This window comes from Tupaia chinensis, unplaced genomic scaffold (genome assembly GCF_000334495.1).
Source record: "Tupaia chinensis unplaced genomic scaffold, TupChi_1.0 Scaffold000097_1, whole genome shotgun sequence".
In the NCBI taxonomy this organism is placed as follows: domain Eukaryota; kingdom Metazoa; phylum Chordata; class Mammalia; order Scandentia; family Tupaiidae; genus Tupaia; species Tupaia belangeri.
Window position 1 is genome coordinate 2729135 of NW_006159559.1, and position 17609 is coordinate 2746743.

Sequence of the window (17609 nt, forward strand, 5' to 3'; positions counted from 1 at the left end):
ATCTGAGTGCTTTTTAGATACCTGTACCATGTTCAGTGGCCTCATTATATTATTCTTTTCTCTCAAAACCACACTATCTCTTTCAATCCTTAAAACAATCTTGTAAAATATGATTATCCCTGTCTCACATCTAAAGACAATTAAGAAAAATTATTAGGTTGTTGGGAAAATCATGATGTATTTTCTATGTTTTTTTTTTTTTAATTTAAAAATGCATCATGACTTTTCCCAAAAATCCAATAAATTATTTGACCAAAGTCATAATTAGTGGCAAACTCCAACCCAACTCCTGGCCCCAAAGTCAGTGTTTTTTCTAATCATACCTGGTTGCCCGTTTTTGATTTTGCTTTTGTTTTAGATTGAGATAAATATGTTCACTTACATATGGGTACATATTTAACGAGTATAGCATTTAGTATGGGAAAATACGTATCTGGTGTCTAACTCTTTTCTATGAACTCTGAAACACAAACATCTTGCAAACTGATAAAATAGTTCACGTTTAATAAGTAATGAACCTCATAGAACCCCAGGGTTTGTAATCAGATCTTATGACAGAAATGTCTTGCTCCTGGGAATAAGAAGTGTTGAATAAGTAACTAATGCTTATTTCATTAAGAGCCTTTTAATGTTCATTCCATAAAAGCTATTAATATTTTTAAATTGGAAAGCACAGTAAATTTTTTTGTATGTCCAAAATTCTCTCACTAGTGGAATCTTTCCACACAAATGCTGTTTATTCTGCAAAGATGAGTAAGAATAAGGGCATACCTCTTCCCCTGCACAAGGCCATTCACCCCAAAGGTGGACACAGCATAGACTGGGCCAGTCAGGCTTCTGCCTTGGTGATAAGAACAGCTAAAGAGATAACATGGGTTCGAGGCTGTCGATTGCAACATAATCAGCAAATGTAAAGTTTATCTGAAAGTGAGACCCCATCGGACTAAGAAGTAGACAAACTAAATGCGATTACTTGAACCTCCAGAGCCAATCACTTTCGTGAGCTTTCCAGATTCAAAACAGAAGTACTTTCCTTATTTTGCTTAAGCTAATTTGGTTGAGGTCTGTGACCATTTAGAGTACTAACGTAAATTTTTTCTTAAAATAGTGTATTTTATTTTTTAGACTTTTTAAAATTGAGACTACTGGGTGTGTAACCTAATAAATATTCTATCATGTATCACTATCGATTAGCCTCAACTGTAAAATGGAAGTAAACATCTAGACTTGGAAAAAGATTTGTGAGGAATAAATGAGCTGAAGCACATGAAAACACCACTGGCCAGGCCTGGCACTCAACAAGCACAACAGTGCCCCGCTTTTCTCAGCTCTCCTTCCAAAATCCAGCACAGGGAACACTTGAGTGCTTCGGGTTCTACGGGTTTTTCCTGTTAACCCCAGGAGGGGTTTTTCCTGTTAACCCCAGGAGGCAGGTAGTCGCAGTAGCCCCTTCCTATAGAGGAGAGGAGTACAGAGAGCTCCTGTGGCTTATCCGAGGGTACACGCAGGCCTGGTGGGAGAGGGGGCTATGAATACCACATCATGCACCATAAAGTCCTGTGCTTTCTGGATTGTATGGTCTCTTTGCTGTCGGGCTCACTCTCCCTTGTCCCTTATGTCACTGAGCCTGTCTTCAGAAAATTCTTCTGAAGGTTAGTTTTTTTACTCTTCTGTGGAGTAGGAAATAAGCTCATTAATTTTACTGCACATTTAAGATGGAATAAAATGAGTTCAAAGTGCAGGCCTTAGAGACACCATACATTTAGTACAGAACTTCCATGATAATCTGTGGAGGTCCCTAAGACTGTCCAGCCTGTGTCTGTGTCAGTGCACTGCGTCTACACAGCTGTTCTCTGTTTCTTCAATTACTTCCTAAAAGAAACTTGGAATTAGCCATGGTAACAGCACCTAATGTTCACTGAGTGCCTATAACGTGCTAGGCACCCTGCTAAGCATTCACCTAAGTATTTCATTTACTCATAAGCACCTCAAAAAGTATCACGAAAGATGAGTGACAGCAGAGGAAACTGCAGTCCCAGGGCACACAGGAAGCAAGGCATGGAGGGGCTCTCTCGGGGTTCTCCATACTCTTCTGCCACCTCGCATGGTACAGGACACCTAAGAAGCACTCAAATATTTACTGAAAAAGTAAATGCCCTTTAATGAGAGAAGAGCACCTATACATAAAATAAAAGGGGACTTTTAACATGAGTTGGCATATGTTGAGCACAAGAAAAAAGCTTTCAAAGGAAGATTCTTTCTGGACAATTTATGGTACCTTCTTCAATCCTAAAAATTCCACAGTGTCGCTATGATATAACTTGCCTTCTCCTATTCATCAAGCAGATCTGCAAGCTCTATCCGATTCAGCCAGAGCTTAGCAGGCTTAAAAATGAGGTGGAGCGGATGAGCAGAAAAACAGTGAGTCAGACGTCAAACAAATCTGTGTTTATGATTCAATTTAGTTCTCCTTACCCTCGCCTTTTTTTTTTTTAATATTATGAGCAATATGTGCATTACGATAGCTATTAAGGGTGAAAGGATTAATTAAAATTATAATTATCTGATAAGACTAGCATACGGTCTAAACTGATTTAGGGCAAATTCATCTACTTCAACTAAAAATACTGAACGGGGTGGAGGGGAGGATGAATAACGAAATAAAATTAACCCTGCAGGTCCTGTTCTCACTACATATTTTCTATGTAGCCTCAGGTATCATTCAAATAAAGAGTCATAGTGCATTTTTAAGTTTTATTAATAAGAGTTCTGAGTACAAATAAATTTAACTTGACATTTAGAAAAAATGATTCACTCTCTAAAGTTTGTTCATAGAGAAAATCTGTTCTGTACATTTTAATCTCCAATTTTAATGCTTAATACCATAATGCTTTTGTGTCTATGACTAAATTTTAGGTACAATTTTAATAATTCTATCTCATTGCATCTGGTCAAAAATACTGTCAGGTAGAAAAGAGTAAGAAACTAATTAAATGACCTGAATAAAAAAACTTCACTAAAAAGCCTTCTAAAAGCCTTTAAAATAAAAGACTAAAAATTAAGTTACTTTTGGCAGAAAAACGAGCAGCTATGAACAAAATTAACATTACATAATATTTTATCAAGGACTGCATTACAAATGATACCTTGACTTACATCTATTAGTATTTTAGCATAGTAAATGCTTATTGATAACAGACATAAAAGTTTTTCTTATTAAAAAAGCCTTTTAACATAGTTTAGCACTTTGGGGAGATTCTGTTCCTAATTAATGACAGGAACACGGTTTAGATGAAAAATGATGTATCTTTTAATTAGAGCTCTAACTAGGTAAAGTTTTGTCAAATAGCTATGATATCATATTCAGTAAAAGGATTTATAAGAACTCAAGATAAAACAGTAACTTTTCCCCCTCATTGATACATATGCTTGACATCAGAAATCATACTATGAACAAATACATAGCAAATTCTTGAAAAAAAAAAAAAAGCTCACTTTGAAATAAGTGCCAATCTAAACGTTTTATTCTTCATGACACATTATTTTTGCCACTCTTCATTTTACAGGTGTTTCGCCTTGGTTCATGGTGTATTACTGCTTCCTAAAGACCAATTACGCCCAGCACAATCCACGGTCATCAACTCGGCTGCAGCTGACGTGAACTACAAGCAGCGAAAGACGAGTGCATTTCAACTGAAAACCATCCGCCCTCCTCAGCAAGGCAGAAGCCCTAGCTCTAAAAAGAAACATTTATTCGATTGCTTCCACATCAGTTCTATAATTCCAACAGTTTTATATTATTGGTTTTTGGTTTTTTTTTTTTTTTTTTTTGGTTTGAGGACAAGTTCAAATCTTAAAGCACATATTAAAATTTCCAAATTGCATTACTCTGGAAACATAATTGAGTTGAAAATCTTCCTTTATCAGGATAAAATTTTTTCTATTCCTTGCACTTGTTATGTACTTCTTCTATTCCGTGTACTTGGTATAAAATACACCCAATCACTCTCAGTCACTGAGGAAAAAAAAGAATGCAGGAGAACAAAGAGGAGTTACACTGTACCAAAACCTCTGGGAGCCATGACAGGGGAACTGTCCATGCAAACAATGTCTTCTGAATTCAGCCTAAAATGCGGACAGAGTTGTAGGGAGTGATTTCAGGAAACTTGCAACTGGGAACGTTATCACTGCTACCGCTCAAGAGTAGCTCAGTCTTGCCATTTAAGACAAAGGACCCTGCCCCTCTCCATAAAGGACAGGGCTCCTAAGCAGTACTGGTTACCTACCCTCTGAGAGCTACACTTCCTGACAGTCTTTCACCTTTACTTCCCATTCAACGATGGTGGGAAAACCGTACTTGGCGCGGTAAGGATATAATGAAAAATAAACACTTTGAGATGACAGTAGGAAATGAATGCGACTTCCAGTGGAGCAAAACTTCCCATAGAGCTGGTTTAAGAGGCAAAACATATTTGCAAATTAAAAAGTCAGCAAGAAGTTAAGTCTATCTCTATTTTTTGGTTTCTTTCAAAAAAGACTCCTTCATTCTCAGCAAACTAGTTATATGGTGATGGATATGATCCACTTCTTTTTCATTGCACTTTAGCTATTCAAAAATCATTCCTTCATGAGGACTTTTTAATGTTAAAAAGTCTAAAGGTTTATAATAAATACTTTAAAAAATTATTTTAATATTTACAATCAGAAACATGTATATTTGAGTCATCTCAGTACTACTTCTTCAATTTCTTCTTCTACAGAATCAACTGCTTTTACTGCTGGTTTATTGTTTACATGTTTTAATCGGTGTCGATTTGGATTAAGACTTCGTCCTTCACTGAGGAAAAAGTCTTCATCTTCATCATGTTCTCTATCCCTGCTGCTTCTATCACCAGAGAGAAAATCTAGAGGGTCAAAGTCTCCTTTACCAGCAGTCAGGGAATTTGGGTCATTGCTTCTAGAAGAAATGGTGTTGCCGCCACTGGCACCAAATAGCTGTTCCATCAGGTTAGCTTTCTTCTCTTTTCTAGTAATGACATCTACACTGTCTTTACTGAGTTTTTCCACACTATTTCTTTGGAAATCCAAAAGGTCACTTTTTTGGTAAAACAGATTTGATTTCCCTGATGTTTTTGCAAATGAAGGCACATAGCTACCAAATGCAAACTCATTTGGAGAGGTTGGACTTCTGGCATTTCCTGGATTCTGACCCTCTCTTTTTGGAGTTAAAAAACCAAAGTCTTGTAAATAATGTCCATTAAATAACCTCTCTGAGGATTCAGAGAACATATATGTTTTAGGGCTTTTCTTTGGGGAGTGCAGTTTTGTTTCTAAATCAGGTATCAATGGCAAAGAAGGGTGTTTTTGATTATGAGGATCTTGGAGTTCTCTATTGATTTCATTTAGTTTTGCAAGTAGCATTTCTCTTTTCAATCTTTCCTCTTCCTCTTCTTCCAGTCTATCAATACTCTGAACCTGATACATATCCATTTGGTGCCTTCCAGTTTCAAACTCTGGCCTTTCTTCTCTTTCCAGTAAAGATGTCTTTTCTGTTTGCTTTTTATTAAGTTCTTCTCTCTTCCACACTGTATGAAATGAAATTTTTAAAATGGGATTTTATAGCAGTCAATATTTTTAAATAGGAAAATTTAATTATCTTTTAAAAAATGAGCATGTTTATCTAATTTGGGTCTTATAATGTATAGTGAAGAAGAACATCATAAAATTATTGATATACTTGATATTCTGGCATTAGAGAATAATATATTTAATGTTCATTACACTTAAGATTCACATATGGAAAAATTGTTCTTAAAGATAGAGGTGAAAAAGAAGGCTCTCTTTTCTTTACTTTTTTACAGCGAATACAGTGCTGTATGCTGAATAGTGGGTGGTGGAATGGGAAAATAGATAAATAGATGGATAAAAGACTTTTAAACTTAAAAGGAAATTAAACCTTTGGATGTCACATCCTGAGAAGGACATGGCATCATGTATGTTTTATTCTGACAAAAGATGCATTAACCTGCATCTAATTAAGAGAAAATTTTATATAAAGCCAAAAATGAAGAATATCCTATTTTTAAAAATGGGTCTGTATTTATCAAATCTGTTAATCTCACAAAATATTTTTAAAAAATAACAAAAATTCAAAATGTTGTTCCAGATTAAAGAAGGCTGAAGAAATATGAAAACTAAATGCAGTTCAAGCTCACATCCTGCAGGTAAGCAAATGCTGTATAAAAAACATTGTGCCGACTGAAAAAATCGTAACATAGACCATGTTATATAAGTGTGTGCATCAAAATAAAATTTTCTGAAGTTGAAAATTACACTGGAATAAGCTAAAACAACATCTTGGTTTGGAGGAAATACACATAGAAGTATTAAAGGGTATGGGCGTGAGCTGTATAACTTACTCTTAAGTAGTTCTTTAGCATTCTTTCCACTTTTCTATTATTTTGAAATTATTTCAAAATTTTAAAAAACTACAAATATTAAAATATGTAAGAGCACTACAAATCTGGCAACTTTGGCAAGTGGCATATATTTTCACTGATGTCAGAAATCATTCCATATAAATTCCAGAAAAGAAAAAAAAAGTCAAAAGGACCAAAAAAGATACCAACCATAACACCTAATTTTCTATCCTGTAGTTTAATATGTGAAAGTATTCTCAACTGTGTATTAGCCAACAGTGATACAAACATAGCTTCTATTTCAAGTTATACTGAATCATATATGTATGTATACATAAACTACAATATGCATACATACATACACACATACATACAAAATAAAGCACAATTTGATCACATGTTTGTTTCATTAACTCCAGCTCAAGGAATTAAAAAAAACTGAATGCAAGAATATATTTAAAAGATTAGCATCTGGGATCCCTCTTGTCCATACCTTTAAGATATTTTACCTAGATGGAAATTAATTTATTCTTGAACTTCATTTCAGTATCTGAAACTATGTGAGTTGGTTTGTCAAACTTCTACAATAATGGTTGAACACACTGAAGATTTACCTTATTCATTAAACATTTTTATAGGACTATATTTAGGGCCTCACAATTCATTGATTTTTTTTTTTTAACTTATGCTAGTCTAGAGAATTTCAAGGCCAAGCCAATAAAGAGGGTCATCTTTTATTTATTTATCTCTTTCTCTTTATCAAGCTTTGGCTACCACACAAAGAATTGTTTGCTTCCTCTTTACTTGAATTCTGCTTCAGAATTTTCAGAAGATAACTTGTCCTTATTCCCTAACCCTAAATAGTAACACATTTACAGTCTTCAATTTCTTTCTTTCTTTAATAACTTCGTTCAGATGTACGTGAGTTCTGATATCTGCTATCATCCCCCACCACTGTACCTGTCCTCGCTCTGCATAACCAATTCGCAGTTCAGCTGAGGACAGCAGGGCCCTAAGTCTTTCCCAAGGGATGCTGACTCATCATGTCCTTAAATAAGTTCTTTTTCTTACCATCCTGCAGCTTCTCTTCCTCTTGTTTTACAACATGGAGTACTTGAGGTTTAATGAATTTTCCTTCTCTTTCCACTGTTGTGTTTAGAATCCCTGCTTCTTCATGCTTGTCTTGTTCTTGGGATTCAAAGTCCTATTATACATTTTTTAAAAATGCAAATTCACATATAGAGAAGGGGAAAAAGCTATTTATACATCATAGATTTATCTTTCATTAAGCATGACTACCAACTAAGTTAGATACTAAATCAAGTTTTTAATTAATAAATCATAAATCAGAAGTTACCACCCTTTGAAAGATGCTCACTTCAGTGAAAAATTTAAAGAAGCATTTATAAGATATATCAGAACTAATGTGATATAAATAAAGCCAATACCCTACATAAAATTCTTTTTTTTTTTTTTTTTGAGAGGTTTTTGCTATAGGGCTTGTGCACTCACCAGACAGACAGAGAGAGACAGAGAGACAGAAAGTGAGAAATCACCCGCCAGGGGGGATGGCCATGCCGCAATCCCTTCTCCATTCTCCTCTCAGGATTTTGGGCACGCTTGCCCACAAGCCAAGCGTGAGTTTTAAGCCACTAGGTCCGGGACTTGAACTGCGGTCAACTACATGGGAGTCCAATGACATAGCCATTATGCTAACTGCTGGTCCCCCTACATAAAATTCTGAAAAGACATTCAAAAGTGTCCTATTTTGTAAATTTTCACAACAAAATCTGATTTTTTCAGTTAACCAGAAATGGGTACTAGCCAGCAATGGTGGTTAACTGAGAGACTGTTGAACTCAGGCGGTGATAACTGTATTGAATCTTTCAAGTTTATCCTATGCCCAAAGCCTCCAATTAATACATTTTACATTTAAATCTAGTAAAAATATTTTAAACTTAATATTCATTCTTTCTTAAGGCTCCTTTCAAATATATATGCGTAATTTTTAAAAATAAACGTAAAAGATCTATTATTAGTAAAGAACTTGTCTAGTAAAGAATTATCCTTTAGTATCTGTTTTCCTCCTGTTTCTACTGAGTCTCCTGAGCTGTGGCAGGGCAGAAGGCTGCTCAGCTGCAGATGACACGTGCCAGCCTCCCTGGCAATAAGACAGGGCCAATGGGAAGTCAATAGAAGTATGTGAGCAACTTTTGTAAAGTTGTGACCACAGTATGTGATCACATCTATAAAACAACAAAAGCCATTTACCCTCTACTTCTTAGTCCCTTCACCCTCTACCAAGGGTTTATGAGCCAGCTGCAACCACTCAGAAGAGCGCTATACCCTAAAATGGAAGATCAGTAAGACAGGGAAGACTCCCACAGGAGAAAGCTGCCTACCAATCTTGGACGACCCTCTGACTTCAGTGTATGATGAGAGAAAGAAGCCTGCATCATACTTGAGTCACTATATTGAGCCTCCTTCCAACAGCAACTTAATCTGCAGTCTATATAAGCTACCATTTGATTTGGTCCTTTACCGTGACAGGCTCAGTCCCAGGATCTTGACAAATTTCCTAAGTAGTCATTACCATAACTCTGAAAAATACCCCTGCTCTTACTGATGAGTAAATAGAAGTACCAGGAAGTCACACAGCTAAAATGAGAGAATCAGAATTCAATCAGAAAGCAGAGATAGCTCCAAGTCTGTACAAAAATCTTTTCACTATAGCAGGTTGCCACTCCTCCTGCCAAATCTAATATTATAAAAACGGATTCTTGGTCCTTTTAAAATTAAAAAATTACTCCTTGTTATTCCATACTTTACTATTTAGAGATAAATCTACATGATCTAGTCTCAATGACAGTGCAAATAAAGGAAGAAACACACTTAGCAGATACAACTATCTTATCTAAACTATAAAACAAAAACGAGGGCCAGCAGATGACATGGTGGTTGAGGCACTGTATTCCCATGTGACCGACCACGGTTCCAGTCCCAGACCTGGCAGCTTGCTTTCTTACTTTCCATCTCTCTCTCTCCCTGGGTCTTTCTCTGGAGAGAGTATATGCCCCATAGGAAATTTTAAAAATATAATAGTAATAATAATTATAATAATAAATAAGATTAAATAAATCATTTTTTTAAAACATGAAATAAACAAATAAAGAACTGGAGTAAATAGAGGAATCACGTCATCCTTTGTTTTGTGCTACAAAGAAAGATCTCAGGGGCCACTGGGAAACTTACACGGTCAACTCTGTGGGAGTCTAGTATCTCAACCACCAGGCTACCTACTGGCCCCCAGCATCAAAGTATTTTTAAATGAAGTTCCCACACAGTTCCCTTAAATTCCACTCTAATGAGAAAGGTAGAAAGTCAGAATCTAGTGCAATTACTTTGTTTAACATCAGATAAGCTGTAACATTCTCCTATATAGGAGGCAAAAAATATTAAGCCTAGTCAAATTCTAACAAATCATTTAAAAACTACTGCAACTTGCCATTAAACATAGAAGCATTAAGAGGGATTCTCAAAACTATCTGGGTAAGAAGTTTAGAAAGTGAATTATTCTCTTCAATCTCCATCCCAAGAAGCATAATCGTTCTGAAGCATCCAAAAGATGCAATGTAAACTAAAAAGTCAATTTAAAGTAATTTAATAAAATACACTGGTGTTTTTCTCTTTAAAAGGGTAGTTGCATATTCACACAAACAGCACTAGCTTCATTGCAGGCATTTTTAAATGTTTGATACTGCATTTTCAGGAAGACTTCAAACATAATCATATGGCTAAACTCACCAGAGGAAGACGTTCTGGGTCTTCCCATTTGTTTTCATAACATGTCATTGTCTGTGGTGTTATGGGAAATCCGTCCAGCTGGAAGTCCTCAGTGGTTTGTACTCCTTTTGTACACAGGTCAGTGAAATCACTCTGGCATGCAGCTGCCATTGAAATCATAAAAGAATTTTTCTAATCACACTGTACAATACTGAGGTGTTTGGAATTCGACTGTTATATAGTCAACATTTAAATAACATAGTGCATGCTTTGCTCAGCTCGATGAGTACTCGCTGTCACTATTTTTGCTTATAGAATTTACTGGCAATTGTATCATTTGGAGACAATTCTGACTATAATGCTATTGAGTTTTTATAAAAACTTGTGGTTTAAAGGTTTTATAATTCACCAAAAAGGGATATACTTTTGTTAAAAAACAAAAGAATTATACATAGTAATATATTTATGAGTAAAATGAAATGACATCTGGAATTTGCTTTAAACCACTCTAGGAGAAAAGTGGAGGGCCAGCCCCATAGCACAGTGGTTAAGTGCTGTGTGTAGGAAGCCAGGCCCTACAGAGCTGACTGCTGTTCGAATCCCAACCGTGATGGCTTGAAAAACATCAGGCACATGCGTATACAAGGCCAAATTCCTGATGGGATGGAGAAATGGAGGAAAGGGATTGTGGTATAATTGTGCCCCACTGGAGTATACTCTTTCTCACCATCTCTGTTGAGCACATGTACCCTCTGGCAATAAAGCACAAAGTGGAACAATTTGTAAAATAAAATTGGTAAAAAGTATAACTGTTAAAGCTAGGTATCATGTAAATAAAAGTTCATTATACTATTCTCTGTACTTTGGGGTATGTTTATATATTTTATCAAAGCTTTAAAAATTACAATAAAGGAGCCGGCAGGTGGCATGATGATGAAGGTGCTGAATTCCTACATGGCTGACCATGGTTCGAGTCCCAGACCTGGTGGCTTGCTTTCTCATTTTCCTTCTCTGTCTCTGGTTAAATTAAAATAATAATAATAATAATAATAATAAATAAAATTAAATAACTGATTCTTTAAAAATTACAACAAGAAAATTTCAAAAATTATGTAAAAAATAATTTCCATGACTGAGTAAGTTAAAAGGATTTCTGAAAATTAACTATAAAAAATACATTTAATTCAAATGTATTTCTGGAAGGTTCTTCCCTTTACCTTTCTCCTACTTCAGAATTAATTTATTTTATTATTAATAAATACTAGCTATAATATAAATTTTTCAATAATAAGAGACAATGTACCATTTTTTTTAGATGTGGGTTCTTTTTCTTTCTTTGGAGAGGACTTTGGCAGGCGATTAGAATATATGTTTTTTATATCCAATTCTCTCTCTTTTTCCTGAAAACAAATCCAATACAATTAAGAAAGTCATCTCGGTTTAAAACAAAGTAAAAACCCTTACTTTGCCAACAGATAATTTCCTTATCTAATTTTAATCACCTGGCTCAACTTCTCTTTACCAAAGTATAGAAAGGAATGTCTCTAATATATGTAACTTAGGGTAAAAAATAATTTTCTCTAGAAAGTCCAGTATATCCTGTTAGTTAAAAAGAGAGAGACAGTAAGGCCAACTTCATTTTCTACCCACTCTATGACAGAACTTGTATTGCCTTAACTGCCATCCAAGATTAGCCACAGAAACAAAAAATGTAGTTAGCACCTCTCAAATATGAGTTCTGAATTATTGATATGGGTTCTGAATTGCTCATGAAATAAAAATTAGACCACTTTTTTTTTTTTTTTTAGAGAGATTTTTGCTAAAGGCCTTGTGCTAGCCAGAGAGATGGAGAGAGAGACGGAGAGACAGAAAGCAAGAAATCACCCCCTAAGGGGATGGCCATGCTGTAATCCTTCTCCTCCATTCTCCTCCTGGGATTTTCAGCATGCATGCACACGCACCTGGCATGAGTTTTAAGCTACCAGGTCTGAGATTAGAACCACGGTCAACTATGTGGAAGTCCAGCAATGTAACCATTACTCCATCTGCTGGTCCCCAAATTAGACCACTTTAAAATAGGTGTTCTTGACCATTTGGGGACTATGGCTTTTTTGGAGATTTGATAAAGGACAACGACAAAAAAATTATGCAAGATAATGTGTAATTTTGCACAAAATTTCAACACCTCAATGACCTCTACATAGAGTTAAGTATACCTGCTTTAACAAAATCAAATAATTTGAATGCTTCCAGGCCAGCAGATGGCATGGTGGTTAAGGCATTAGGTCCCACATGGTCAACTCCATGGTTCACGCCTGGAACCTAGTGGCCTGAAAAACTTGCCTGACATATGTGTGTGTGCCCAAAATCCCAAGAGGAAAATGTAAGAGAGGGGACTGAGGCATGGCTATACCCCTGGGGGGTGATTTTTTACTTTTCCTCTCTCTCTCTCTCTCTCTGGCAAACACACATGCCATATGGAAAAAAAATTAAATAATAATAATTTGAATATTTTCTCTAAATGTTGAGAAAATAAAAGACATTGTTTGAAAAACTTTAAAAATAATCAATCATGAGGTTATCTGAGAAAGAACACTGGATTATTCAAACTGCAATACATAAAAACTATATCTTCAATAATTATTTTTTCAAATTATTTATCTATTTTATTTTATTCATTATCATCATTCTTTCAAGTTCACTATAGGACACATGCGCCCACCAGAGAGAGACAGAGACAGAGAGAGAAGGAATGTGAGAAAACAAGTCACTAGGTCTGGGACTCAAAGCGTGGTCAGCCATGTGGGAGTCCAGCACCCCAACCATCATGCCACCTACTGGCCCTAGTTATCATAACTTTCTTCCAGGACTTTATAATTGGCTTAATTTATATTGTTCCTATTAATATATTTGCTGTGCCACTTTATTAATTATATACCAACCTTTCTTAAGTGCCGAAAGGTTAGAATTTAAAGTAATATCAACTTACAAATATAAATAATAGTAGTATTGAAAATATTGGATTTACAGTTAATATATAGTATGGGGAAATACTACAATTAAAAATAAAGTGCTTACCTTTAATTTGTGATACAGTCGTTGTAGCTCCTTTTGAAGAATTTTATTTTCACCATGAGCCTCAAATGCCCTTTTCCTTTCAGCAAGCAACTGTCGCTGGAAACTGTTGGTACTGAGCTCAAGGTTTTTTGATAGTTCCTATGTGTAAACACACACACACAAAGTACTTTTTAAAAAGGTGGGAGACATTCCTATGGCCTACTGGTTAAGGGAGCCAGATCTTACATGGCCAACTGTAGTTCAAATCCCAACCCTGGGGGCTTGAAAAACACACTGGGAGTGTGTGACCCAAATCCTGACACGTTGGGGAAATGGAGGAAAAAGGACTGCCTCTCTCTGTCTGTCTGTCTGGCAACACACATGACCTCTAGCAATTAAAAATAAAATCTAAAAGATTTTACCTTTAGACCTTAGCGGTATCAAAATGAAATTTGCTTTTTTTTTTTTTTGAGAGGGTTTTGCCTTATAGCACGTGTGCTCACCAGAGAGAGTGAGTGAATGGAAAATTAAGAAATCACCCCCTCCAGGGGGCACAGCCATGCCACAGTTCCTTCTCCATCCTCCTCTCAGGATCTTGGGCATGCACACATACATGCCTGTCATGATTTTCAAGCCACCAGATCTGGGACTCAAACCATAGTCGAGTATACGGGAGTCCAGTGACATAACTGCTATGTCATCTGCTGGCCTCCAAATTGATGTTTTTGGTGGTGCTGTACAGAACATACTTATCAGACTGGACTTAGCAGTCATGAACATAAACTGAGAAATAGATTACCAATAACTGAGCAAGGTATCTAGCCTATTACTACTTTTTTCCTAAATTCTTTTATTACATTTTTTTAAAGTTTATTTATTTCTTTCATAAGCAAGAGAGATACAGAAAGACAGAAATACTATCCCAACAGAGTCTTCACAACTCCACCTCCCGCCACAGCCAGACCCAGATCAAAGACGAGTCATGACTGGTATACTGAGGGAGGTCTCTGGTCATGAGTTCGACACCTTTCCCTGTGGGTCGGCCTCGGCGAGCCTTGTGCTTTACCACTGCACTGCTGTTCTGTGCTGTAAATAAACCCTTCATCATCTGCCTAAATGTAATACACACATGGAATCATTTAAGTTGGGAGCAAGGACAGCCAAAGGAAGCGATGAGATGCACAGGCTTTCAGAAATCATTGTTATGCAAATAATTAGACAGGAAAACAGCTAAAATTACAGAGTGCTATTCACGGTGTAATTAGTACCTCATAAAGTATATGCCTATGTGTATATATACACACACACACGCACACACATATATGTATATATATAGACTATGTGTGTGTGTGTGTGTGTGTGTGTATAGAGACACTGTGTAAATGACTATTATATATATATATAATATATAAGTATTTTATATATATTTAAAAAGTTTCAATACATCTTCCATAAAATTTACAAAAGGAATTAAGATATTTTCTTGGATCCAGCTGCTGGTATGGTGGTTAAGGGCGCTAGATTCCCACATAGCTGGCTGTAGTTTAAGTCCTGGACCTGGTGGCCTGCTTTCTCACTTTCCCTGCTCCCCACTTCTCTCTCTCACTCTGTCCCTCCCTGGTCAAATTAAAATAAATAAATTAATTAAATTAAATTAACTAATTCTTTTTTTTTAAAAAAAAGATATTTTCTTGGGACCAGCAGTTAGCATAATGGCTATGTCGCTGGACTCCCACGTAGTCGACCACGGTTCGTGTCCCGGACCCAGTGGCTTAAAACTCACGTTGGGCGCATGTGTGTGCGTGCCCAAGATCCCGAGAGGAGAACGGAGGAGAAGGGATTGCAGCATGGCCATCCCCCCGGGGGGTGATTTCTCGCTTTCTGTCTCTCTGTCTCTCTCTGTCTGTCTGGTGAACACACTCGCCCTATAGCAAAAACCTCTCCAAAAAAAAAAAAGATATTTTCTTTTAGGGACAATCCTTAGCATGGTGGTGAAGGTGGCTAGATCCTACATGGCTGACTGCATGGTTCAAGTCCTGGGCCCAGCAGCTTGAGAAACATGCTGAGCATTGAGAGTTGTGTGTGATTTTTAAACTAATGCCAGCAGATACAGAATCTGAGACAAACAACTTTTCAGAAAAATGTTACTTCTAATAACTGGAAAAGAAATATAAGATTTGAGTCTATTCATATTTGTTAAATAAAATGCATACTTAGGAAAAAAATAGATTCTCAAATAAGCAAAAGCTCCAGCAGGCTCTAGAGTGAAGTCTAACACATTTTAAAAAATAGACAACCCTATCTTTTATAATCTTCAAGAGACAAAAGAAAGAAGGAAAACCACTGTAAGTCACTCCTGATGAGAATTTTTAAAATCAATGTCAAAACTGGATAAAGTTGGCTTGAAAAATAAAATGATAGGCCATTCTTATGTATGAACGTTACAAAAATCCCAAATACTAGCGAAAGGAATTCAGCAATGTATAAAAACTGTACCACAACTAAAGTAGTATCTATCTTAGGAAAGCAAAGGATGGGGCCAGCAGGTGGCATAGTGGTTAAGGGTGTTGGACTCCTACATTGGTCAACTGTGGTTCAAGTCCCAGATCTGGCAGCTTGTTTTCTCACTTTCTCTCTCCTTTCTTTTCCTCTCTGTTCCTCCCTTCCCCTCCTCTCCTCTCTCTCCCTCTCTGGTCAAATTAAAATACATAAATAAATAAATAAATTTAAATAAAATAATTCTTGAAAAAAAAGAAAGCAAAGGATAAGAGTAGTTTAAGATTAAAAATATATAAATGTAATGTCCTATATTAAAACAAGAAAAAGCATTTGATCATTTCAATAGAAGCAAAATAAAGGGCATTTGAGCAATTGATAAAATTCAACACCACCCATCATTTAAAATAAAAACCCTAGCAAGTTAGTAATAGAAGAAAATTTGTTCATGTATGTTTATAATACAGACACACTCTCAGAGAGAAAGATCCAGAAGGATACAGACTATGATGATAAGTCAGTGATCTCTGAGTGGAAAGAATATTAACATTTTTGCTATTGTTTTTCTTCTTCTTTTTCCTTTTTAACAATGCATATGTACTATTTATGAAAAAGTAAAAGACAATTTTCCAAAAATGTGTTTAAATAAAATAAAATGGCTAGGAAGGAAACCTATCTAACAATTATAGAAGATTAATTTCCTCTGAAGAAAGAAAAAAAAAGATGTTCAGAGAAAGTATATAGGGAACTTTAATGTAACATTTTATTTTTAAAATTAAGATTTGAAGCAAAAATAGAAAAATATCAAGTGGGTACATGAATGTTCTGAGTATTTCTCTTCTACATATGTTCAAACTATTTTATAAAAAATTAAAAGTGTTTTAAAATTTTAAAGAAAAGAAAATGAATGGGAAAAGATACAATAATAGGTACTTTGACTAAAAGTACTATAGGTATTTTCCCCTAATTTACTGTTAATTTCAAAATGTCTAAACAAGGATTTTACTAATACAAAATTTAAAATACTTAATTTTTTTCCAATAGGAAATATCACAAAATATAACTCCTGAATATAGAAAAAAGTAAAAGATAAACAAAATTGAACAATTTAATTTGCAAGCAAATCTAAAAGACAGTTTCTTTTATCTTCATTTATTTTTGTATTCATTAACAAAGTAATTTATACTTAAATAACAATATTACAATTTGTTAAAACAGGTATATAAATATCAGTTGTTTTCATCTCTTTTTGGTGTTGTAGCTCAATTCTGAAGACACAGACCTTTTTGTAAACAAGGACTCTGGAGACCATCTGTTTAGCCCACACTCTAAGAATGCTTTTTACAATATTCCGGACTTTCAGCCTTTGCACAAACACTTCTGGTACAGAAAGTTTGACAATACAAAGGGTACTGATTTCATTATCAAGACCATTTTAATTATTAGGAAGCTGTTTATTATGAATGAGTAGAAGTCAATGTCCCAGTAATATCCAGTAGGTTTGTATTGTCCACAGGAATTTCCAAAAGTGAATCTTTTTCTCATCTTCTACTCAACAGCCCTTTAAGTAACAAAGTAAGTTACATTTTCCCAAACTCACTTGCATGGTTGTGTGTCTCTCCCACTCTCTCTTAAATGCCAATGTTCTGACACCCTGGAATCCTATTCACTCTCTGTGTCAGTGTCCTACCAAAACTTGGTGTCTGTCATTAGCTGTGATCTCACTGATACTTAGAGTTATTACGAGTTATTGGTTAACTGTTTTCCCTTCTGTTCAGTTTATAAACATGAATATGACGCTAGTTTTTCATAAACTAAAATGCTTTCTTTTTTAATGAGAAAATATGAGGGAAA

At 35.5% G+C, this 17609-nt stretch overlaps 1 protein-coding gene across 1 annotated transcript in view; it reads right to left on the reverse strand.

Annotated features, from left to right (window-relative positions):
* Positions 1–3811: 3811 nt before the first annotated feature.
* LCA5 (lebercilin LCA5) overlaps positions 3812–17609 on the reverse strand; it is a 29999-nt gene continuing 16201 nt past the window's right edge. The window contains exons 3-7 of the mRNA XM_006143342.2: positions 13281–13418; positions 11506–11602; positions 10224–10366; positions 7491–7623; positions 3812–5585 (exon numbers count right to left, since the gene is read on the reverse strand). Coding sequence (XP_006143404.1) covers positions 4723–5585; positions 7491–7623; positions 10224–10366; positions 11506–11602; positions 13281–13418 — 1374 coding nt within the window. The 3' untranslated portion in view covers positions 3812–4722. The remainder of the gene's footprint in view (positions 5586–7490; positions 7624–10223; positions 10367–11505; positions 11603–13280; positions 13419–17609) is intronic.